This window comes from Meles meles, chromosome 18 (genome assembly GCF_922984935.1).
Source record: "Meles meles chromosome 18, mMelMel3.1 paternal haplotype, whole genome shotgun sequence".
Lineage (NCBI taxonomy): Eukaryota > Metazoa > Chordata > Mammalia > Carnivora > Mustelidae > Meles > Meles meles.
This window is the reverse complement of record NC_060083.1, coordinates 33428519-33454397: the sequence shown is the minus strand read 5'-3', so window position 1 is coordinate 33454397 and position 25879 is coordinate 33428519. Positions and strand designations below refer to the sequence as shown.

The following is a 25879-nucleotide window of genomic DNA, read 5'->3' as shown; positions in this document are numbered from 1 at the left end:
ATATCATCCAGTTCTGCTGATCTGAATACTTCCATTTCCCCTTCTCTCATTTGTTTCTCTTCTTACCTGTCCATTTCTCAAAATTTCACTTTGACTGAACTTTCTCCAGTCCACTCCTGTGATCTTTTGTAAAGAGGTAAGATAGGAGACATCAAAAAGTTCTGCCTTATCCATCTCCTGACATTAATAAAAATTCCTTCCTTCTTGAACACAAAATCCAATTTTTCTAGTCTTTTTTTCCCCAAATATCATAAAAGTTATTTAGCCTTTGCTTTTCTGTACCTGCTAGTTATGCCTTCCTCCCAACTGTGACCATTCTTATTTTGTCCCTCTTCTGCTATTCTCCTATGTTCTGGCTTAGGGACCTGTCCTGACTTTCACATGTTGTGTATCTACTATATACAGAAATAGCACTGGGTACTATGGACACAAAGCAATAGAAAACATAGTACTGCCATTAATTTCATAGCCTGGTTCAAGAAAAGAACATAAAAGAGGAAAAATAGTACGTATTCCTTCCTCTGTATGCCTCCATTGCCTCTATTGTAAAACTGATTTCAGAATATTGTGGTCATTTGTTTACTCATCTGTCTTTTCAACCTTCTCAAAAGTAGGGATCACATAATGTTCACCTGAAACCTCAGTGTCTCCTGTAGTGCCTGGAACTCAGTATGTTTGATAAAGGATGGGACAGAGGAGATGATACACAATGGCATATGTTAGATGTTGCAGATGGTGAATTCCACAAAGGAGGGATCACTCCTTCAGAGTATACAGGTCAAGGAAGGCTTCATATCTCTCTGTTCCATATAGAATTCTGTACAAGTTTAAATGTTTGATTTTCTCTTCCTTCTAATTTTCCCTGCATTTCCTTCTTTTCACTCCCTCAGAAAGGAAAGCCTGCTACCTTCTGGCCTATACGAATGCTTACCTGACTCACCACTTCTAACTCTGTTTCCAATTCCCCCACTGCCCAAAGGTTGAAAAAGGTCTTAACTACTGATACATATTTCTACTTACTCACTATCTGAGTTCCTGCAGTTGTATAGGGAAGCAAAAGTCACCACAAAAATAGTTCACTGGAGAGCCGACCACACATAAAACACGACCCCACTCAAACATCCCTCTGCGCTCAACTAGGCCAGCACGTACCCTTGCACCTACAGCTTCACTCAGTCTCTGCTGTCTTTGGATTATTATGATGTGAAAATACAATGCAAATTCCAGGCAAATCTATTACAAGACAAATTTTTAAATCTCGTAAAAGATACAGAATTTCTTGAAGCTGATGAAGATGATGTGGAGACCTGATTGAATCACAGGCAAAGCTACTAACAATTAAGAATCTAGCAGTGGCAGGCCAGTTAGCAACTGAAGAACACAAAATGAACAGGAGTCCTAGGAGAATGACCTGAATATCAACATTTTTTAAAAGCCAGGGAAAAGATATGAAGACTTCAGATACTCTTGCGAAAATATCCTCTTCATGATCATGTTGTATGAGTTAAACATGAGGAATAGCATTTCAGCTATCAGACAATTTAGCCTAAAACACTAAGTCAAAAAAAAAAAAAAGAAGAATCAAAACTTGATTCTTTCTTCATCCTCAGAATTAATGAGCAACTACATCTTAAGTGTTAATAATGTAAGATAAACCTGTTGCTATTACTTTTGTTTCATTTTTCAAGATAAAGTATCAACCAAGCCATTTTCTAATTACCATAAAATTTTGATCCAATTTTAAACCATGTCATTCAGTAATAAGACTTTTCCTAGATACCAATTATTCTGAAATAATGAGGCTTCCTATACTGCTTTGTCAGCTTTTACACTTGCAAAATTCTGTTTCCCCCAGCTAAACAATTAGCCCTGCAAGGACAGAAATTATGAATTCTAGTTTTTTGTTTCCCATTCCCAGTCACAATCCATACACCTATCCTGGCTCTAAAAACCGAGGGAAATAGGAGGCATGCAGGCTATATTAATGACTAATTACTTGACTTGGAGGATAATTCTCCTGAAGATAAGCTTGCCTGTACCACCACCATGTCCTTAACATTCATGGTGGTATCTAAGACTTCTTACGTAATTGCTTAGCTAGAGCTCCTTTCATTTATGACATTGTGTACCTAAGAAAGGAAAAAGTTTTGAGATTACCTTTTCAAGGTGTTCTATGTGTTGTTTTGTTCTTCACCCTACAGGATATTCTCTCTTATCATAAAAGGAGTCATCAGCGTCTCTCTCCTGGATTATATCTGGGTTACCTAAAGCTGTGTAGCTCTGTGGATCAGATCAAAGTTCTGGTTACCCAAAAGTTGCCCAACATTCTCTGCCACGTGAAGATCCGTGAAAACAATAACATTTCCAAGTAAGTTGTGAGGAGTCCAGATTTCCTTGTGATGAAACCATGGCTCAAGTGATGGGTTTGATGAGTCAGAAGGAAACTGACACAGTGTAGTTTCTGTGATGAGATGTCCCCAGGTGCCAGTACACCGGGGCAGAGGCTTAGCTGCATTTTAGCATAAGGATAAGGAGGGTTTGTGGTGATGGTTGGTGGAAGGAGTGAGCCCATGAAGGAGGTGCACACTCCTTACACTTCCTCTCTATGGTATTCATCAGGCAACCACCAATACTCAACTGGTTAATGAATAAATGCCCTTTTCTTTCAACATTCTATTTCCGGTATCTTTTCTTCACAACTTAGTCATTTTTATTTTAAAGTATCACTTGTGGAAATGGGTTCTGGTAGAGCAACTTCCCCTTAAAGAATCCTCCTGTGCTCAGGGGCGCCTGGGTGGCTCAGTGGGTTAAGCCGCTGCCTTCGGTTCAGGTCATGATCTCAGGGTCCTGGGATCGAGTCCCGCATTGGGCTCTCTGCTCAGCAGGGGCCTGCTTCCCTCTCTCTCTCTGCCTGCCTCTCTATCTACTTGTGATCTCTCTCTCTTCAAATAAATAAATAAAAAATCTTAAAAAAAAAAAAAAAAAAAAAAAGAATCCTCCTGTGCTCAGTCTCCCTCTGGCCTGCGGACTGCATGTTTCCTGTACTCTTTATGGTTCTCTAAAGAAAAAAAGTAAGAAAGCCTGTGCTTCTGGAAACTGCTCTATGGTTTGGCATTATGGTGAATTACCCTGTTAGCTGTGGGAAAGTTGCCCAGTCTTGGTAATCTGGCTCAGATTTACAACTAGCCCTCCAGCAGGCCTCTGAAAATCTACTATAATGAACTGAATTGTGCTCAACCTGAATAAAAGGACAGAATAGATAAGAACTCTTGAGGCTTCATCAGGCTTCACAGTACAAATTAGATGTGTTGATTCTAGTTACAACTATGGATTTGCTTAACCAAAAGAGATTCTAATTCGGTCACTTAAAATTTGATCCATAAAGTGACAATAGCGTATTAACTGTAGTGTATTGTTTATTAAATACTATTTGATGACAACAAAGGAAATGATGAGGGGCTCTTCAAAGAACTCACTAGTTGTCATATTCTCATCTTTCACCTATTCAACTATACCCAGACCTTAAGTCTGCCATCTGGTGGTCACTCCTACATCAACTTTGATTATCTTATCAATCCTTCCCAAGAGGTTAGTTTACATGGCTCACTTCTGGGTTGACTCAGCAATGGTTACTTTCATCCATTTTCTATATTTGTGTCTTAAAGGTTTAGACTCCCATCTTTTAGTGCTTATACCAACTAATTTCCCCTTGACAAGGATCCAAGTTTCATTTTTACAGAAGATTCCAGTAGCCTTCTCTCTTGGCCAGTTCCATCTCCCTCATCCTTATAGACTAAACTGCTTAGTTAGTGGTAGATGTTTCATGGTATTCTACTTGTAATTTATTCTCTAACTCGATTACAGATGCTATTTTAGCAGTGTGCTCCTTTAGGTTTTGTGAATGCTTGTGCTAGTCAGAACCCCCTCATTTAGTTCAATATCAGTGATGGGAGAAAAGAAACAACTCCCAAGCAGGTCCTCCAAGATTTCGATTTGTGAAGCCAACAGGATGCCCAGATTGAAGTAGGAATTAATTTTTATTTTGTTTCTCTTATTGGGACAATAGGGTAGATTCTCCATAGTATTTTCCAGTGTAGGAATTAAAAGGAAACAGATACCCTGAACACAGAAACTTTTTTAAGAGGATAGTTTGTTAAAAGAGATTGTTTTCTGATGAAAAGCTCATGTCATAATCAACTTCATTTTCTGACACACAGACTGGAGCCCAGGCTGGTAGAGCCCACTGGAGAGAGCCCTCAGAAGGTTTTCACATCAGTGGCAACATATGTTAGCACCTCCTCTCTTTCCATGCCCAAAGAGGAGGGCTTCCCTTCCCTCTCTAGCCTGCCCCTGAGAGCATATTGCTGCTCCCTGCACAGTTAGAAAGAGGAGAAACTGGGCCAAATGAACGTGTGTAGAGACTTGTGCTAGCTAGCATACCCGTGGAAACAGTGTTCCCAGGAAGCATTTACCTTGATCTTTCTAAGCTCCTTTTGAAGAACAGCCTTTGGGGGACAAACCAGATGTGTTTTCTCCCACCATCATTCTTTTCCCCTCCCTTCTGCATGACATTTGGAAAAGTTCATTAGGAAGGATTACAGAGCACGCAGAATAAAGACACAGATGACTGGTTTGAAAGGAGGATGGAAGCAGTGATGTGTGTCCCCTGGTTCCTTTTATTGGAATTGTCTGGTGTTCCTGTTTGTGATTCTCCTCAAGCTCTTGGAAGGGGTAAGAAACCAAAATAGTCCCCACGATCACAACAGGCCAGGGTTGAAATGTGCCATGTGGTTTGTTGCCTGAGTTGGACCAGAGTCCTGTGGTTACCCAACTGCTGAATTAACCAGCAGATGCCCCTGTGGTAAAATGTAGGGCCTTAGAACTTACAGAGGATCTTCAGGGAAAGAAAAATGAAGACAGTCAGGAAATTATTACCAAATATTTCAAAGCTCCAATCTCAGAAACTGATTGATACAAATTAGACATGCTGTTCTGAGGTGTATGTGGTTTGATAGGTGAACTAAGCTTAAATTAGCAAAAGCTCTTTTTAAATTCCATTTGGGTGGCAAAAAGTTCAAATTTCATGAATTGTATTGAGTTTTAACCACCAAAAATTGGTTATCCAGGTTCTGGATATATACAGTAAAAATGTTCTGAGCTGTGTTCTGAACTTTTGTTAAATTTCTAATTTTAACTTGACTCAACATACAGAGAGGAGTGGGAATGGGTCCAAAAGCTTTCTGGCTCTGAATCTATGGAAAGTGTGGATCATACTTCTGACTGCCCCATGCAATTGTTCTTCTACGAGCTCCAGATGGCAGTGAAAGCCCTCCTTAAGCAGATCAATACACCTTTACAACAGGTACTAGTCTTTACCATTTTTATCTTCTTTTATGGCTAATGGAAACTGCATTGTGTATAAAACTTCAGAAGTTTAAAAAAAATGTGAGTTCATTTTCAGTGATTTAAATACCACTTTGCACATGCTACACACTTTGAATTTGACACCTACAAGTGGACACAGACCGCACTTCTGCCCTTTTCTCTATCTCCTGCATGCTGACCTCTTCCACAGCTCCTGGAGGCTTTATTGTCATCTGGTCAAGCAAGGAAAAATAATTCACTAGCCCACCTTGAAAAGACGCCAAGTCTCAGCTTCGGGATAGCACAAGTCAAGGAGAATAAATAAATAAGTATTCACTTAGTTAGATATACAAATGATTTAGCTAAGAACAGCTAACTAACTAGTGGTAGTATAACTTACAACAGTGGCAAGGTTATACCATGGCTGCTTTTTCACAAATAGAGAATATGCTGCCAAAATTATTGTCTTATCTAAATCAAAATGTGCAAATCTAACCACTAATAAGCAACTTCAGGAAAAACTGTTGGCACAGAAGAGAACAGTTAAAGTTTATTAGGCTCTGTCTAGTAAGTTAACATGATATAGCATTAGGCTGAATTCGTTTCTCTTTTTTTTTCTTTTTGGCCTAGATTCACCATTTCCCCATACCCAGCACACACACACATATACACACACATAAAAATCAACCAAGTTTAGCCTATAAAACAGGAAGCCCATCACAGGAGTAACTGGCTCTCTTAAATAACAGAGCAACAACCCAGAATTGGCCCCTGACCTATGGTCACAGGGACATAGATTAGAGACTCCAAGAGTGTTCTTCCATTGGGGTACTGCTCAGATTTTAAGTCAGGACTGCAGGGTTAGTCCAAAACAGCCAACACTGATGAAGAATAAATTGCACAAGATGCCATAAAGGCACTAGGGGAGAAACTGGATTATTCCAGGGGTGGCCATGTACTCAGGAGGAGAAAAAAACACACCAGCTCTACTTGTGACAGTAGATACTATTAAAGGGTTTCTTGAGCTTAGCAGGTTTGAAGCAGCTCATATTTCATTGGTGACTCTTGGGCTACATACACATGTTGGGAGAGGGCTGCCTAACTGCCTAAGAGTGCATACAACTTTTTTTTTTTTTTGGATACTTGTAAAATTTTTTCAACCCTTGGCCAGAAACTACATTTTTCCCCTTTAACCAACTTAAATTGAAACTAGTAGATTTTTAATTCAATCCATTTTTGTTGCTTCATGTAATTATATTCATCATTTTGAAAAACCCACAGAATGCAATCATTTTCTGCTTTTATAAGAAGCATAAATGTTGTTTTCAGAGTTTATGTGGAACATTACTGCCTTAAATCTTGATTTTATATAGCATTATTAAATGGGCTGAACCCTAATATTTATGTTGTATAAAAATTCCAAGCTTGAAGTCGTGTAATTTTGTTAGATGTTTTATGCCAGTTTGGTGTTGTTTATGTAAGTGCCATGTTGTAACTCTCCTATTTTTCCTCCGCGCGTGTCCCTCTGCAGGCAAGGAACTTCCGCCTCTACACACAGGAGGTGTTGGAAATGGGTCACAATGTGTCCTTTCTTCTCCTGCTCCCTGCCTCAGACGACGTCTGTACAGCCCCAGGACAGAATAATCCTTACACCCCACACTCAGGGTTTCTTAACCTCCCTCTTCAGATGTTTGAACTTGGTATAGTAGCTTGTTTCACCTAGAAATATTAACCCAGCCTCCTTATAATAAAATCACAAAGTTGTATCTGTTCCCCCTTGTCCCAGTGGAGGGTCAATAAATCACATGATGGCTTTGGCAACAACCCTTCCTAGAACTGTGTACAAGTCTGAGAGAAAGCAAAGCTCCAAGACTATGTGCCTGAGCAATAATTATTGAAACCTAGCTAAGGTCCAATGGAGAGGAGGGAATTCTAAACAGAGTGTTCAGTTATCAGGCTGCAGTTCTTGCCTTTGCTTTGCTTTCTTAAAACATAAATACAAGAACTGATGTTTTCATGAAAAGCACTGCCCCTTCTCTCTCTCTCTCTCTCTCTCTCTCTCTCTCTCTCTCACCTCCAAATGGGAAAAAAAATAGTGAAATTAAAATGTAAAGTGTATATCACTCTGGAGAAAAAAAAAGTCAATGTAGTGCTGATTTATTAAACAGACTCTAATATTAAACAGGCTCCAGATTTCTAGCAGACCATTTGAGAAAATAGCATCCCAGGATGCAGTGTTGTGATTATAATGTGGGATTCTGAATGGTGGAAGATCTTGTCCTGACTTTCAAAAATGAATAGCCTGGGCCCCAGTTTCTCTATTTTTGCAGAGACCCCTGCTGCCCACTGAGAATGTGAATAGGGAGGCTTTGTCTCTTCCCCATGCTTCATCTTATAACAGGCCAATAAGAGGCAATTAGCAGGAGTTCTATCAGTTCAAATGAATTGTAGGATTTGTGGGAGGGTGAGCGCTGGGTGGATGGAATGGAGGCAGACTCTCTTTGGATTGCTCCCCAGACACCAGATTTAGAAGCAGACAGGCAACTGCCATTTTGAGACCTGGGCATCTGAACTGAATTTATCCCTTGAGGATAAATGGATTAAGCCTTTCAGTTTCCCTTGCTCTGACCATTCAGATGCCAAAAAGAACTAAAGAATAGCAATTATTATTTTCCCGAAGAGAAAGAGTTATTAACAGAAGCCTGAATCACACTTGCAGACTGGGACTTGAGAGTCCTGGGTCCTCTACTGTGTGACACTGGCAATCACTTAAGCTTTCTGCACCTTTTCTGTGTCAAATGATTAATAACATTGGCCATACCACTCCCAAGAGGCCTGGATGTGAATATGACCCCATGCAATGAGTTCCCTATCCAAAGAACATTATTAGTCCATGATATGACTGCACTGCTATTACAAAATACACTTTGGGTCATGGTATTTCATTTCAAGTCAATAAATATATATTAGATACCTACTGTGGAGATTCAGAGATGAGTAAGACAAAGTCTGTGCCTGCAAGGGGCTTTCAGTACAGTGGTAGCAATAAAATAAGATACAAATTATTATTAAATGAGCTAAGATATGCCAGAATCACAAGTGATATTGAAAAAAGAAAGGAAACACATTTTTCTCAAGGTTTCAGAAAGCCACCTTGGAGGAGAGGATACTTGATGTGGATGTTAAAGAATGGACATGATATTGAGGAAAAAAAAAGAATGGACAGGATACTAATAAACATGGACAGTAAGAAAAGCTTTCTTGTCAGGGGCAGCAGAATGAGCGAAGACATGGAACAAAAGGTCTCAGAAAGAGTCAGGAAAAGAACGAGTGGTCCAGTTTGGCTAGATCAGTGAAATGATGTGAAGAAGCAGTGGACATAAAAAGGTCTGGAAAATTCATGGCCATACTGGGCAGTATCTTAAGAGTCAGACTGAGCAATCTGTTTAAGATGGATTAAGAGCACATTTGGGGGGATAGTTCAGGGGTTATATAGTCCAGTATTAGGGTAGAAACAACCCCCCCCATAAAAGAAACAAATACAGAAGTAAGAAACTTATTATACAAGTTTATTGTATTATACAAGTATTATACAAGGGAGTATTATACAAGATGGAGCAACTGTTTCAATGAGAAAAGGTGAAGTCTAGAGACTTCTGGAGTACTCCAATGGTCTTCAGCCTCAAAGACTGTGAGGATATTGCTGCCATTACCAAAAGCAAAAAAATCAGAGAGGAATATGACTTAGGGAAGAAAATGATGCTTTTAGCTCTGTCTTGAATCTGAAGGTGCAAATTCCACATACAAGTAGACATGTCCATTTGGCAGTAGAAATACAGGAGAGAGGGTTGAGTACTAAACACAGAAATTTGGCCAGTGTCTATTAATAATGGCTGAAGCCATGAAAGTGAACGATTTCCCAGGGATAGATAATTGACAGGGAAAAGAACTAAGGAAAATACTTCACTGGAGAGCTAACCAGAGGAGTCCATTCTGTATGAAATGGTCATTACTGTTCCATGATTATAGACAAAAATACATGAAGTTCATTTCCGCATGTCTCGGTGGTCTTCATGGTAATAATCAATGATTTGGGATCAATTATAATAGTGTATGACTCCTAAGACCCTGGAGGGCCAAGCCCGGCAAGTGTCCTCTGCTTTTGGGGAGGTTCATGCACTTTTCCTGGGCAGCCACACTTTATCCTACTACTGTTACTTTCTAGTCTACAATTTCTTCTCTCCACTCATTTATTCATTATTCAATAAATATCTATTAAGTAACCTACCATGTGCTGGGCACTAGTCCAGGTACTAAGGATCTCCAATGAATAAACTCTCCATGAAGTTTACGTTCTCATGGGGGAGACAAACAGTAAACCAATCAAACAATACTGTAAATGTCAGACAGTAGTGAGGGCTGTGATGAAAAATAAATTAGGAAAGGGACTGGGGTGAAGAGATAGGAGCTGCAATTTTGTATAGGATTACCTGGGAAAGTCCCTTTAAAGAAGAAACATGTAAGCAGAGACCTGAGATTTTCCTGCAGTGGGTATGACAAGGGCAAAGGCTTTAAAGCAAGAGTGTGCTTGGCTAAAAGATCAGTGTAGGTGAAGTATAGTAAGCAAGAGCAAGAAAGATAGGAAATGAGATCAGAGTCAACAGCCAGATCATGCAGGGCCTCAAAGGCCATAATAAGGACTTCGGATTCTACTTTAAGTGTGTTGAGAGTCCAACAGATAATTTTGAGCAGTAGAGTAACATATTAGAAGGTCTGCAAAATCTGGTATACCACCCCCCCAGATGAAAAAATAAAAACTAAAAAGCTTAACTTTGTTTAGCCCAGCATTTTCTAAATTCATTTGACCATGACTGGAAGCATTTTTGGTGTGGCACTTACTAAAAAACTAAGAAAACACACTTTAGGATATGGTGCCCTAGAACACTGCTTCCCCGACTTCAATATGCATTGAGAATCAATAGGAGAGCATGCTAAAAGAGACTCCTGGAACCCCACCACACAGGACTGGAGAATTTGCTTTTCTAACAAGCTCTCAGATGATACTGTGCTGTCAGTCCATGGACCACACTTGAAGTAATACTGGAACACTCAAAAGATATCATTTTAGGAACTTACAAAATAGAGATGTAGTTATCATAGTACCAAAATCCAACAGTGCCTATCTCTTTGACTAAAAGCAATGTAGGACTATCAAATATTAACCTTCATCTATGAGAGCCAAGCCATAGATCAAAGCCTAGGTCTCAAGAGTTCCTGACTTTAAGATGTTTTTCCCTGGAATAACATATACCTTCATATTCTCCTGGCCCTCCTCTTTTATTTTATAGGTGATCCAACTGATTTATAAGAACCATGTAAGTTTCCAGAAAAGGTCACCTCATTGGGCGTAGTTCCACTGACATACAAAATTCTATTAGTTTTTTCTAGAGATCAGGAGGAAATGTTGCCAGTAGCAAGAAATTAGTACACTCTAATACAATGTTTATTATACTTCAGCACCAGCAGCAACAATTTTTAAAAGATTGCCGGGCCTTAGTAAGAATCATGACAGACTCTACTTTATCCCCAAGAAATCAAGAATTTCCAAGAAGCAGATTATCGTACTGATTACCATACTTCTTCCATCAGGCTACAGCCCACAAAGCATTTAATAACAATTTCTACAGGAACTTCAAAGACTTACTATAATGGGTCTAAAACTCCTCAAGAAAGATGCTAAGCAATTTTTACTTGTTTTTTTTTTTTTTTTTGAGTAGGGACTTCTGCCTTCCTTAGGTAGACCCACAGCAAAAGGTCAACAGATGCACTAAGCATTTCTAAGAAAGAGAAGATTACTGGAAATTCAGTCAGAACTCAGAAAGTCATAAGAACACAGGAATTTTAATGAAACCTGAAAAGTTGCAAATTATGGGAACACGTCAATTATAAAAAGTTTACACTATATTTCGGTTTGACTTGTACAAGTCATCCCTGTCCCAATGAAAGGATTTGAGATTTGGCAAACTGACCATGTTCCTGCCAGTGGCCTGAGTGATCATAAATAACTTGCTAACCAGCTACAGAAAACTGCATCTGTGCCTATTCTAGCACTAAATAGATCTAGCAAGGACAGAATGATAAAGGAGCTTAGCCTTCTGTCTCCTGGAGTAAAGAATAGACTGGAACAAACCCAGAGGCTATTCCCTCACAAGATTACTGTAGGGGGAGGAGGACTGTCATATGGATGGAAGAGCTCCATAAGCAGGGCTGAGCTAAGGTAAAGTGGTACCTTTCAAACCCAGGCCCTCTCCATAGCCTGAGTGCTGACACTCCCCCCTACCCCAGCCTTTGACTAGAAGCAGGATAATACTCCACTGCAGTAATCAAGCAAGTGCCTGGGTACCGACAAGGATCACTATTTAAACTGTTCCCAGAAATGAAAAGAAAAGCAGTACCTTGAGCCTTCAGAAACTCTGTCCAGAGGTGTAGCCTCTTGAGGATTTGCCTAGCTTGCACTGAGGAGGTTGCCCTGTCCTGATTCTATGGGCAGTCACAACTGAGAGCAGGCCTATGATAAGAAAAGTTGATTTTACTGATTTCCTTGGTTCTATGATTCATACTGATTGGACTAGTGAGATTATAAAACTGGGGATATTTAAAAAAAAATTTGAAGCTTGGCATATATTTCATACTTAAGTGCTTGGCTATATATTTCATTCAACAAACATTTGCTGGGTTGCCACTGTATGTCAAGTACTGTGCTTGCGCTGGACATACAGATGTTAATAAGACATAATCTGACCACCAGTAGAGGGTACAGAAATCTATACCAAAAGTCCCAATATAATGAAAGCCCTGCTGTAATAGGTAGGCTATTGAATTTCAAAGGAAGGACATAGAATCCTTCCTTAAAGAGGTAATATTTGAGCTAGATCTTGAATTAGAAAGAAACATTCAGAAAAGGAAAGAAAAGGAAGACCTAAAAAGGAAAATCATCTTAAGTGGGCTGCACAAAGGCTAGGAGACCTGAGGAAATGCAGCCCAATTAAGTACACTCATAGTAGCTCATGGTGACAGATGCTTATGGCACCTGAGAAGACAGGAGATGAAACTAAAAAAGTCAGAATCACAAAGGGCTACGTATGCCATCCTAAAGAGGCTAGACTTTATCATGTAGGCAATGGGGAGTCATGAAAAGATTTGTTTAAAAGGAATAATATGGTCGTATTGGATTTTAACAGCTCTAAAGATGGACTGCAGGAGAGCCAAAGCAGGGAATGCTGAGACTAGAGGCAGTGAGACAGTTGAGAGAGTGGTCCAGGTGGTAGTGATAAGAACCGGAACCAAGACTGCCACAGTAGGGGTGTAGAAGAGAAAGCAGAGACAAGAGGAATTGAGGAGTTAAAATCAATAGGACTTTGTGATTGATTTAATGTGGCTGAAGAGCAAGATGGAGGAGCCAGAGAGTCTGAATAGGGTGCTGAGATGGATAATGTTGCCATCTACCAAAATAGGAAAGATGAGGAGAGGAACAGGTTTGGGGGAGGGGAGAAATGATGAGTTCAGTTTGACAAATGATGAGTTTTGAGGTGCCTGTGGGATATCCAGGCACTGAGCCTAATGGAATCCAGGCCACAAGCTTACAAGAAATGGCACAGTCTCAACCTTCATTCCTAAGGCCCATTTTTCATGATTTAGGATACCACTTCTGAATTCCAACTGTCAACTCATTCACTCCCAGGAATCTTTAGAGGGGCATCTTGTGCCCAGGTTCTGACACACTGGCAAAGAATCCTGGAACTAAACTGACCACAGGACGTAATCTTATTGATATTTTTACCTTCCAAACTAGGCTCCATGACCCTGACTGATTAGGATTTTATTAAGTTAAGATTTTAGGAAGAATATTCTAATCTCAACCCTGTTCCAGTTTTCTAACTCTGAATGCCTTGTTCTTTCCAAGAGGTCGGGGTTAAGGGTGTGAAAAATTTTTTGTTTCTGGTAGGTGCCACATGCTGTTCTGGGCATTGTATATATACGATATGATTTAATCCTAAAGAGACATTATTATCCATCTTAGATGTGGGAAAATTGAAGCTCCCAGAGGTTACATGCCCAATGCCACACAGGTAGTAACTGTCAGAACTGATTCAAACTCCCAATTCTGTCTGATACCTAAACCCAAATACTTTCTACTCTTCTCTACGCTTAATCCAACTTCTTGTGTTGGTGTCAAATGCATTTTAGTCTGTCACTATCTCATATAGAAAAAAAAGGGAGAAAAAACACCACAGAAAATTAGCCTTAGTGTGTAAATTACTAACAAATCATGTGGTCCAGATAATGCACTGTTGTACCCCTGTACCATTTTGTCTGTTAAATGCATGTGATTCACATTAGAAAAAAAAAAAATTAGAAGCTTCCAGTCTATCCTTCCCTCCTCTGTGATGGCTACCAAATGTATCATTGCTAAACCACAAAAGACTATGTTAAAGTAGCATTTGTTAAAGTAACATTAAAGGCTCTGCATAAAAACCACTAGCACGGGAAAGTGAAGCGCTGTAGTTGAAAGGTCCTTATAGCTCACTGTGGTGAGTGGCAAGGGGTGGGGGGTGTGGGCGCTGTAAGACCACCCACCAATCCAAGGTTCCTACCACAAGGAGACACAACAAGAGAAAGTTGTGGACACCCTGGCGTTTTAGAATTCAGATGGGAATGATAGTGTTTCTTTTAAAGAAATTCTTTAGTGCCTTTTCCTAATCTCCCTATCTTCATATTTTAGAAAGAAGGAAAAAAGCTTATTTTTTTTCTTTTCTTTCTTTCTTTTTTTTTCCAACTTGGTTTGGAAAGGCAGAATGTGAGACACTTCACTCTCCTCACTTTCAGCCAAGAGAGGACATCTGTCAAGTGCTAACAGGATATAATCCCTCCTTGAAAGGCATAAAGACACATTCAGGGAGTTATAAGGGTCAAGAGTAAGCTACAAAATAATGGTGACTCTTTCCTGTATAGCTGCCAGTAAATATCATAGACCTGAAATACACTTTTCAAAACAGGAAAATGAAGAGCACAGAGAGAAAAGAGGATGGAGGGAAAGAGGAGACTTTGGAGGAAGGGTCTGCCCTCTTCAGACCAGGCATGCATTTTTTTGTTCATTTGTTCAATAAACATTAACTGAAAAGCTATAATGTTCCAGGTTTTGAGGAAATAAAAATAGGAGACATGGTTCTTACCCGCAGAGAAATCACAGCCTAATACCAAGGCAGTCAAGTAAACACATAATTCTAATAAAGTGGGTAACTGTCTTGATACATTTAGAAACAAGTGCTCTAGGAGCACAAAAGAGAAAGAAACTACCTCTGCCTATAGAAGAGGTGTCAGTGAAGATTTACTGAGAAGGCACTTAAGCTCGGTCTTCAAGGATCAGAAGAAGCTGACCTGAAGACACTGGTGTGACCTAAAGATACTGGTAGAGACGGTGTTTGAGGACCAGAGAAAAGGCACGTGTAAAAGCATGGAAGTGTAACAGGACTTGTAATAAGTTCAGTCTGACCAATGCTTAGAATTAATTTGAGTGGAGGGTGAAGGGCAGTTGCATGATGGAGGACATGATTGAAGATTTATTCAAATTCTAGATCACACTTCCCTTCTGGTGGTAAAAGGTTTGACTTTGTCCTGAAGCCAAGAGCTCAGTGGAGGTCTTTAAGCAGGGAAATAGCATGCAAAGCAGATGGTTTAGGAAGAATTCAATAGTTTGTTGTTTACTGAAAGGCCATATGAAATCAGTTCTTCTGTGTGTCAGGCAAAGAAGTGCCCGAGTAGAGGAAGTGGGAAGGATGGACTTGACACCACAGAGAAAAATCAATTCTAGAATTGAGAAATACCTTGAAATGGTGCACAGCTGAAATAAGGATGAACCACAGAAGCCCTCATCCCATTCTTCTCTTCCACTTCCATATGGAAACACAAACAGGGCAGGTTACCTATACCCACACCAGAGATTCATCTTGGGAGAAAACCAAGCAAGGAAGTAGGCAGTGGTAAGACGGGACTTGGAGGGTGCCCAGAAATCTCTCAGTAGGCTTTCTCACTGAGGTGTAGAGATAACAAAATGCCCCATTATGAGGCACTGTGATTTTCATTTTCCTAAATGGCCACTTCTGGGTCTCAGGAATCAAAAGCAAAGACGCCTGAGGGCAGTAATTAGATACTCTTCCTAGAATTCCTCACTAAAGAAGTCAGAATAAAAATGTTTCCACAGATTTGTGGAGTTATAATAGACTGTTTCCAAAGCATGAAACACAGTGATACAGTTAGACACATAGAGTAAATGAGGTTCCTAGAAAGTGAGTCTGCAAATTCAACAATGGCCAGGAAGAAACTGGTACTACACTAGTCTGATTCAGGATGCTTTCCTCATCCCATTGCAATCTGTTGTTTAGTATGTGATCAGAGTCAGAGAAGTACAGAAAATCTGATCACCTCAGGGTACCCACATGAGCCTGAGTCCCACACTCCTCTCTCCCTCCTCCCTGATGGAGATGAAGGTTATTATACTGTGCCCTCTGGCCGCTGGCCCATTATCTTTTGAAAGATGAAGGCCAAGTCTGCCAAAGACAAAAATGGTCTGTTAAGGTATCAGCTCCTTCATCCTTCCAGAGCAGCTGAGGAGCAGGGACAACAAGGACAAGGATCAAAACTCATCCCGCCAGGTCCTAAAGGAAGTTTTCCAGCCAGACAAAAGACATCCCAAGAAAAGTGTGTTTTGTATCTTCTGGGATTTCTGGCTTTGAAAAGAAGCATGTAAGATACACACTGGAAATCAAAATTAGGTTTCAGATTGCTACTTGACTTTTTTCTTCTTTAAAGTGATAAGCAAACTTATTTTCTCAGAATGTGTGTGTGTGTGTGTATGGCCTTAACTTTAGGAGCAGAACATAAACTGCAGCTTGAGCCAAGCCCACTTCCCCATACCTTTACCAGGACTTGGTAAACCTTAAAAGGGAATACTGTCTGACTGAAGCCAGACAACTGGCCCCTAAAGAGCACATTTATAATTTATTTATGGCTTAATATTTTCCACTGATAGGATTAATAAATCATGTTTTCATTCAACTTGTTTTCTCTGAGGTATGAATTTCTCTATTTTGATACCAGATCTTAACATGTTTTATTTTGCTTGTCCATTTTCCAGTTCATTTTTGCAGCTACAGGGAGAAATTTATTAGTCTGTATTGCCGCCTTTCTGCTGTGATGGAGCTGGATTCTCTGAATACCCAACAGTCCCTGAGGGAAGCGATCTCAGACAGCGAGGTTGCAGCTGCCAAACAAAGACACCAGCAAGTTTTAGATTTCATGCAGGTAACAGTTTGTTTCTTCTGAGGCAGAATGAAGAAGAAGGGGTAGAGTGGAGGGGATGAGAAACAAGCATAAAAAAGAACAGCAATCTGGGTTTATTTAAAGACCACAGCATGCAAGTAGCCTCTTGCTTTGGTTAAAATTTGGAGTTTAGGAAGAAGTGAGTTTTTAAACAAAGGCTTAAGAAAAAACTACGTATAAATAACATCATTACTAAGACCTACATCCATCACTATGGTAAGTAGTAGTGGCTTCATATGGAGAGAAAAATCACTGCTAGAAGAACTAGTAATCAGATCATCATTATTACCCAGTAGTCCATTGATAATTCTAACAGAAAGAAAAATTGTATCAATTAACTCAATATCCCAGAGTTATATTAACCCAAATCCAGTTGGACCTCATGCTTTAGACCCCTTTCTGGCAGAACTGACTGACACTCTAATGTGTGGCTAAGGGGCTGGAAAATGTGTTCCCTATCTATGGTCTTATCTAGAAAAGCCTTAAGATGACACCTCAAGTTCTTGTGACAGGGGCACTGACTAGCCATCAAGACAATTTGGATCTCATCTAAAATTGCCCGTAAGTCCCTTGGACAAATCTTATGATCTTTCTGCCTAACATTACCCAACTCACAAAATGAGTATACCAGCAATAGCCTATGATAAATATCTAGGATATATAGTCAGTTCAATTTGGTAAATAGTTGTTGAATACCCAGATGTCAGGCACTTCAAGAGAGATACAAAGTTGAATTAGATACAATCCCTGACCATAAAGAGTTTAAAACCCAGTAGGATAGACAAGAAATGTGTATAAATACTATTTATAAAATGAGTTAGGTGCCAAAAGAGGAGTACCGAAAAAAAAAATTGTGTCAACACAAAGAAGTAAAACTTTTATTTATATTTGTGGGTGTTAAGAAAAGTTGCCACAGAGGATGTAACTGATATCCAAGCTTGGCCTAGAGGGATAAATTAGACGATACAGTAGGGAGAAACAGACTGGGGGCATTCAAAGAAAAAGTATAAACAGATAAGGCAGAAAGAGCAGGAAAACAGTATTTGGGGAATGATGAGTAGTCAAAGTTGGTTGGGGCATAAATTGAGTGAAGGTAGTAAGAGAGCAGGCAAGAATGAAAGTAGCAATGAGATCAGACCACAAGGGCTTTATTAAAGGCTATGGTAAGAAATTTGTACTTTATTCTGTAGATAACAGGGACTTGGCCAAAGTCTTAAAGAAAGTAAGTTACAGCCCCTCATAGCTATTTAGCATAGATTCAAGCTGGGAGATAGTCCTTTGCAGTGGTATAGCCATACTGGTTGTTTATAGTAAGCACTCATCCTGATTGGCTATGTTTGTAGACAATTTGCATACCATTCCTGGATTTAAAGAGAACACCAAAAGCAGGGAAATCAAATATGAAGCTATCACAATCATCTAGGCAAGAAATGCTTTGAGCAAATAAATTTCTCTAAACCCCAACCTCATGGTACCTCTGTGTGGCTCAGTCATGATCCCAGGTCATGATCCCAGCATCCTGGGATGGAGTCCCACACTGGGTTCCTTGTTCAGTAGGGAGTCTACTTCTCCCTCTGCCTGCTGCTCCCCCTGCTTGTGTACATGGTCTCTCTCTCCCTCTAACAAACCAATAAAATCTTAAAAAAAAAATAAAATAAAATAAATCCCAACCTCCTAATCTGTAAAATAGGGAAGGTAAGTATACTACTAACTCATAGTGTTACTGTGAATTCAACAACAATAAAGTACTGAGCACACTACCTGCACACAGTAAATATGAAGTAAAGTATATATTCATTTATTCGGTCATTAATAAGGAGGAAAAATGCTCTGAAATATGGGTATACAAGATTTGGAATTTACTTAGTATTCAGGAAGAAGATATTATAATAAACTTGCAAAGTGGTGAGCAGACAAATCTTATCCTACTTATCCCATTCCATAAATGAGATACCTTAAATGACCTCTCAGACTAAAGAAATAAACCTCTTAAGAAATCACTTGCTCTCTTGACCTGAAAATGTGGTATTTAAAAAACCAGACGTTTATGGCATTTATTTCATTTCCAGTAAATGTGGAACATCAATATGAGGAAGGGGTGGGAAAGGGAAGAATGAGGCAAGAGAATAAGACTGGCTTACCTTTTCTACCCAATATAATGGGCAGTGAAGCATCAGAAAAAGAACAATGACCAGAAATCAATTAGCATACATTTTTAGTCCTGAGTACTACCGACAGACCTTGGAGTAATGAACAATTCATTTGATCTCCAGGGCCCCGATTTTCTCATATATAAAATGAAAGGGCTGGACTAGATGACTTGAAGAACTGGTTGGCTCTAATATTTCATGACGTCTTTAACATCCATAAATATTTTTAGAGAAGTACTTTCTAACCACGCCTTGGGTTCTATGTCTGCTTTATTCCACTTAAGCCTTCCCCTGAATCCAGTATGGTCATCCAGTGAGAAAGTGGACTTTCTTCAGTCTTCTCAGTCTCAGACCCCTCAGGAGTTCCTGGCTGCATTCTTACTCTGTGGCCCCTTCTTTTTCACCTACCCTAGGACTCCACTGCCTTTTTCTCTCTCCCCTTTCATCACACCATTAAGTGGGATGGATAAAGGCAAGCCAGGCCAGCAATTCCTCAAAGTTCCCAAAGCAGGTAACTTGAGAGTCCCCTCTACATACTCTCCTTCCAGCCAGCCAGGTACACGTAGACTTGGATAAAAGCCAATTCCCAAAGGGTTCAAAAAATCACTTCTTAGCTGGGTAAACCCTGACCGTCTCCCTGTACCCACAGCCTTCAGTGGATTGCTTTGCTCTATCCAACATGGATAACTTCACTGACTAGAGATAATGCAATATCATTTCTCCCCTTATCTATGTTGGGCTTCTCAATCCCTCTCTCACTCAGAAGGAAAACCAGCTGGAGCCACTCACCCACTGGCATTCACAGCTCAGCCCACCAAACACCATAACCTGCAGAGGCAACCGCCAGCCGTGAGAGCATTTGTATGATTCCAGATCTAAGACAGTGTTGAAGTCACTACACAAACCAAACATTGTAAAGAGCAAGGGAGTCTATGTAAATACAGCGAGGAAAAGAAGCCAAGGAGTGCAGCCAGAAAAGGGGAGGGCCTGGACCAGGGGAGGTGAAGAAAATCATAGATAAGGTATATAGGTTTTATAGACAGCACACACAGCAGAAATGTCAAAGTGTAGGACTTGGAGCTTGGCATATTTTGAGCTGCTAAAGCCTAAAGGGCAATTAGGCTATAATTTATATACCGTAATGCTTCAAATGCTCCTAAGCTGTAATAGAAACACAGCTCATTAAATATAGCCAATCTATCATCCCCTCAAGCACCTTGTAACTGTGCTGTGAGAAAACCAATCACCTTTACATTTTAATAAAAATATTATCTTGCCTGAGTACAGAGAAAGGGTGTAATTTATGGGATGAAAACCAAAAATTTTAAAGGGCAGGGTGAGAAATGGATGCAGAACTCTTAACCAACAGACCTACAGAGTTCATGGTCTTTTCTTTTTTAAAAACGTGTCAGCAAGTCTTTAGAAGCTGAATCTGGACCTTAAAATCAGAGGGATTATGTTGTCAGTTATTTTTAGATCAACAGTATAAGGTAAAATGGGTGAAAACTGTACTTCTTTTAGGGCTACTTAGCTAAGTCTGTTAAACTCAGCCCAAAGCCTCCCTGTACAAATATTTTAAACTTATATCAGCTAATACTTTTTCACTGCATCACTGAGAAAAAAATAAGATATAAATTGTTTATATACATAATTTTAAAATGTATACTAAATCTCCCTATCCATCCTCAGCAGTAATGCTGAAATAATCTTACCCAAAGAAAACAAGTACATTATTATTAACAATTGTATTAGTTTCATAGGGCTGCTGAAACCAATTACCACAAACTGGGTGACTTAAAACAACAAGAAATGTATTCTTTCACAGCTCTGGGGACTGACAATCTGAAATCAAGTACTAGTCAAGCCATACTCCCTCTGGAGGCTCCAGGGGAAAATCTGCTCTCTGCTTCTGCCAGTTTCTGGTGGCTGTTGCCATTCCTCGACTTGTGGCCACATCACTTCGATCTTTGCCTCTGTGGTCACACTGCCTCCTTCTCTCCTGTCTGCCAGTCTTCCTTGGCCTGTCTTATAAGAATGTCTTTATGAGACATTTGTTTTTGAATTAGGGTGCACCCAAATAATCCAAGATAAACTTCCTTCTCAAAATCCTTAACTTAATCACATCTTTTGCCAGGCAAGGTAATATTTACTCTTTTATCATATACAGTAATATTCACAAATTCCAGGGCACCCAGATGGCTCAGTCAGTTAAACGTCTGCCTGCAGGTCCGGTGATGATCTCAGGGTCCTGGGATCAAGCCCTATCTTGGGTTCTCCCTGCTTGGTGACAAGTCTGCTTCTCCTTTTCCCTCTGTGAGCTCTCTTCCTCTCACTCTCTCTCAAATAACCAAATAAATAAAAATATTGTTTAAAAAATATTCACAAGTTCCAGCGATTAGGACATGGACATATTTGGAGAGGCCACATTCAGCCTCACACAATAATCATGACTTTCATTGTAACAACTGAAAACTTAATAACAATGTATCATTTATACAGTGCACTCAACTACTGCCACTAATACTCATAATAACTCTGTTGGAGGGTAGAGATCTAAAGAATCAGGTAACCATCCATCCATTCATTCATTTGTTCATTGAACAATCATTATTCAGTACCTACTCTTGGCATAGGCAAGAGCAAAAGAAAGAAAAGCACAGTCCCTGTCCTTAGAAAGCACCCTAAAAAGCTGTCCACAGTCATGTAGGACCTTTAAAATAACTGTGAGACAAAAGTGCTACATGAGATAGGACCAGTAAAAGCCAGCTGAAAGCACAACAATCCCATCAAGAAAATTTGCCTGAGTCTCCTCTGAGATTCACACTCTCACTTTACCCCCGAACTTCATATCTCTCCCTCTCCAGTGCTCAGCGTATCTTCAAAACCTGCCCACTGCTGAACATCCTGCCCAACTCACTGCCTAAAAAAGGCTAAAACCCAATCAGATGCTTTTATTACCAGCCCTGAAAGTTCACTCTAAACATGGCAGACTGTCATAGTTTCAGACTTTACTCTGTGTTTGTTGGGAGTACCAGGTTTCTGAATATTCTTTAAAGACTACTATTTAAGTACAGATTAAGGCCCTAAGAAGATATTTTGAAAACAAAAAAGAACACTGGGAAGTCCTTTATCTTTAAAACTTCTATAATCAGACCTTAACTTTGCAGTATTCATACAATGGACACCTTTACCTGGAAGCTGAGTGTCACCAACTTACCAAATATTCTTCAAAAATAAATCATAAAGTATCAGAACTGAAACGGACCTTAGACATTACCTAGCCCAACCTCCTCTTTTTACAGTTGAGTAAATGGTCCCCAAGAAGTTAAGGGGTTGCCAAAGGCACCCAGTGAAATCAGATGCAAAGCCTATCATAAGCTCCAGGGTCCCATGGAAAAAAATATAGTATAATTAACAGCCCCTCCTTGGAAAGTCAGAAAAACCAGCAAGTTTATGGCCAGTATCTGTTAAGATCTGGGAGACTATCTGTCATCCACAGAGGTAGACACAAACATATAAGTGACTTTTATACTAATACACTTCAGAGAAATGACTACTGTACTTTATAATGAGAATATTAAAAAAATCACTTTGGTAACCCAGAAACCAAAAAGATATCAATATAAAATGAGGTACCCCAAAAATGTAAGGTTATTTTAATTACTTAGGAATAAGCTATTAAGCTACTTTGTACTTTAGAAGCACTTATTTTCTATTTAAGAAAGTAATAATTTTAATTTATAAAGTTATCTCTTTTCTATTAAATAGGTCCAAGATCTCTGCTTAGCAGTAATGCTTTGCTTTTCTAGTTCCCATAGAACTGAAGTTACATTTCTTCAAGTATTCTGAGATTTAGACTTTATCATATCTGTTCCTCCCAATATCCTAATGAGGAATATTTTATCTTATGCTGAAAATTAATAACACTCCATATGTGTGAGAAATGTACCCTGCCACTTTACAAAGCACTGTCAAATTCATCATTTCACCCAGTCATCACAGCAGTCCTGTGAGGTATAAAAAGGGAGGGTTTTGTCCACATTCACAGACTGGGGCTCAAAGAGGCTTGCCAAAGATTATTACAGAGCTAAAAGTTGGGGGGGTACCAACTGGAATTCAGGTTTTCCACTATTTGCACTACATGATATAGCCTCTCAGGTAAAAAATATGCAAGGCACAAGAGATTATAAGAAGAGGTATTTTCTGGCTTAGCAAGCCTATGTTAAAAATATTTTACTCAAAACCAGTACTGTGGAAAATGTATCATTTTGGACTCTCAGTGAAACTTACCCATTTTTAATATCTGTTTGATAAACAAAATTTTTTATCATTTCATTCCAAAGCAAATAGATGAAGTTTGGCGTGAAATGAGATGGATCATGGATGCTCTACAGTATGCAAGATACAAACAACCAGTCTGTGGCTTGCCCATCACAAAGCTGCTAGACCCTTCAGAGGAGCAGAACCTCAAGAAGATCAACTCTACATCATCACATATAGACTGTCTTCCATCCCCATCCCCATCCCCAGAGATGCACAGAAGAAAGGCAGTGACTGGTAAGCAATAAGATCTAAAGCTCTATATTTCAGTCACCAGATTCTTGGTCTTATCTCCACTGCTGAGGCTCTTTTATGCTGAGGCACTGGTCCCAGTAAACAGGAGGAAATGCTTCATAATGGTGAGAGTCTAAAAGCACCCAGGGAATAAAATCAGAACAGCAGAGGGACAGGAAACTAAAGCAGTAACCTGAGATCAACTCCATCTAGGATTGGAGAAGCTTTAGTCCAGTCCCAGCCTGAGTTTCCAAGATACAAAAAGACACAGAGCAGTGATGGGGCTTCAGAAATGCAGAATGGGGACTGATGCAGTACCAAGTGAAGGCCAAGTCAGCCAAGGGAATCTGACCAAAACCAAGTAAGGAAGGAGAACCGGCCCAGCCTCTAGTAAATAGAGAATGTCAGGAAAGAGACAGAGTGTATATCCTAGCCTGGGTAAGAATTCAGGGCAAACTTCTCACACAACATAGCACCACTGTCCTGGGGTGAAAACTGGGAAAGCAAGAAACGTTGGATAAACTAGCATCCTGACCCTGAGGCTAAATAACTAAGTTGGCCTCATCATGGACACAACAAGGAGACAGCTTACAGACAAGCTGTGGAGATGCCCAGCACATCACCTCTACACTTGGGAATTCAGTTTGAGTTTACATGGAAATGCTAAGAACAAAAACATGCCTCAGTTAACACAGAGTTCTACAAAGGACCTCTGGCTTATAAACAGAAAGCATACTACTCAAAAGCAGTATAGTGCTCTTGCCAAGGACATGTTGAGACTAGTGCTGTTTTCTAGTCAGTTAAATTAATGGCATTCAAAGCATCTTTCTTGATTCTATAGCTTTTAAGAACTCCAATTCTGTAAGCTTTACAATAATAATTAATATTTTTAATAAACAACTCTGAAATATGAGCTTGTCCCATAGGGGGCAGCATGGTGTAGCAGAAAGAACTTGGGCTAAGAAATCAGAGACCTGGATTCAAATCACAGAATTTGTTGTTGTTGTTATTATTATTTAAATTCAGTTAGCCAACATATAGTAGTTTATCAGTAGTTTCAGATGTAATATTCAATAATTCATCAGCTGCATATAACACCCAGTGCCCATCATATCACTTGCCCTCCTTAATGTCCTTCACCCAATTAGCCCACCCCCACCTCCCCTCCAGCAACCCTGTTTGTTTCCTATAGTAAAAGAAAAAAAACAAAATCAAACAGAAAAAAAAGCAAAAAACATATCATAGCTTTCTTTTACTAGTCTTATGAGCTTGAACAGCTTACTACATTTCAGTCTCTCAGTTTCCATGTACAGAAAATAAAATTAATAGTATCTACACCTTTAAAAGTTACTTGTAGTTAAGACAGTGTATGTCAGAGATGCATAGCATATAATGGACAATAGATTGTAGGTATCATTTTAAATGTTATTACTCTTATTATAGAAAACTTCAGTGGGGGGGGCATCTGGGTGGCTCAGTCAGTTAAATGTCTACCTTTAGCTCAGGTCATGATCTTGGGGTCCTGGGTTGGAGCTCTATGACAGGCTCCCTGCTTGCTAGAATGCTTCTCCCTCTACCTCTGCCCCAACCTGCCCCCCCCCCGCTTCACCCCCACTCATGCTCTCTCTCTCAAATAAATAAAATCTTAAAAAAAAACAAAAACAGGGATATGAACCTTATCTATAAGTAAGCTTACATATGCTCCTATATTTTAAAAAACTCAATGTCTAAAGACCAAAACTTGGCAAATGAAAAAACTTGAGAGATATTACTGAAGTATTCTAGGATTTACCAAATATTTTTTTTTAAAGAATTCTTTGAGTAGAATTTCTCAAGTATATTTTTGTAGATTCCCACTGAGCTGGGCATATGAATACCATCCCTGCCATAAGCTAGTCTAGTGGGGGAGACAGTTACATTAACAAAATTTCATGGTAATTGCATATGTGCTATGATGAGGATGTGTATAGGGTGCTAATGGAGTCTTCTGGATGTTTAACTGTAAACTCGTAAGATCAACAAGAACTTCCCAGAGAGGGTGACAAAGTACTAAAGGGTTAGCAGGAGTTGAGCAAAAAAAAAAAGAGGAAAGAAGAGAGCATTATAGGCAAAGGAAGCAGAATGTGCAGCTGTATTGTAATTAAGGGAACTATAAGCAGTCTGGCTGAACTCAGGATCCAAAGATATTATTCAGTCTTTTTCTCTTTTCATTAAAAAAAAAAAAAAATTATTGGCTATCCACTGTGTTCCAGGTACTCCTTGAGGTAACAGGGATATAGTGATAAAGCAAAGTTGCCACCTGCATAGAGCTTATATTCTAGAAAAAGTAACAATGAAAACATAAACAAGATAATTTCATATAGTGAAAATTCCAATGTATAACATAAAACAGGAATCAAGATGAGCAGGGAGAATGCTGAATTCACCAGGAT

The 25879-nt window shown here is 39.5% G+C and overlaps 1 protein-coding gene across 1 annotated transcript in view; it reads left to right on the top strand.

Annotated features, from left to right (window-relative positions):
- The window catches only part of ANKFN1 (ankyrin repeat and fibronectin type III domain containing 1), a 160134-nt gene that overhangs the window by 120422 nt on the left and 13833 nt on the right, over positions 1–25879 (top strand). The window contains exons 13-17 of the mRNA XM_045983860.1: positions 2202–2368; positions 5212–5362; positions 6896–7064; positions 16559–16725; positions 23237–23450. Coding sequence (XP_045839816.1) covers positions 2202–2368; positions 5212–5362; positions 6896–7064; positions 16559–16725; positions 23237–23450 — 868 coding nt within the window. The remainder of the gene's footprint in view (positions 1–2201; positions 2369–5211; positions 5363–6895; positions 7065–16558; positions 16726–23236; positions 23451–25879) is intronic.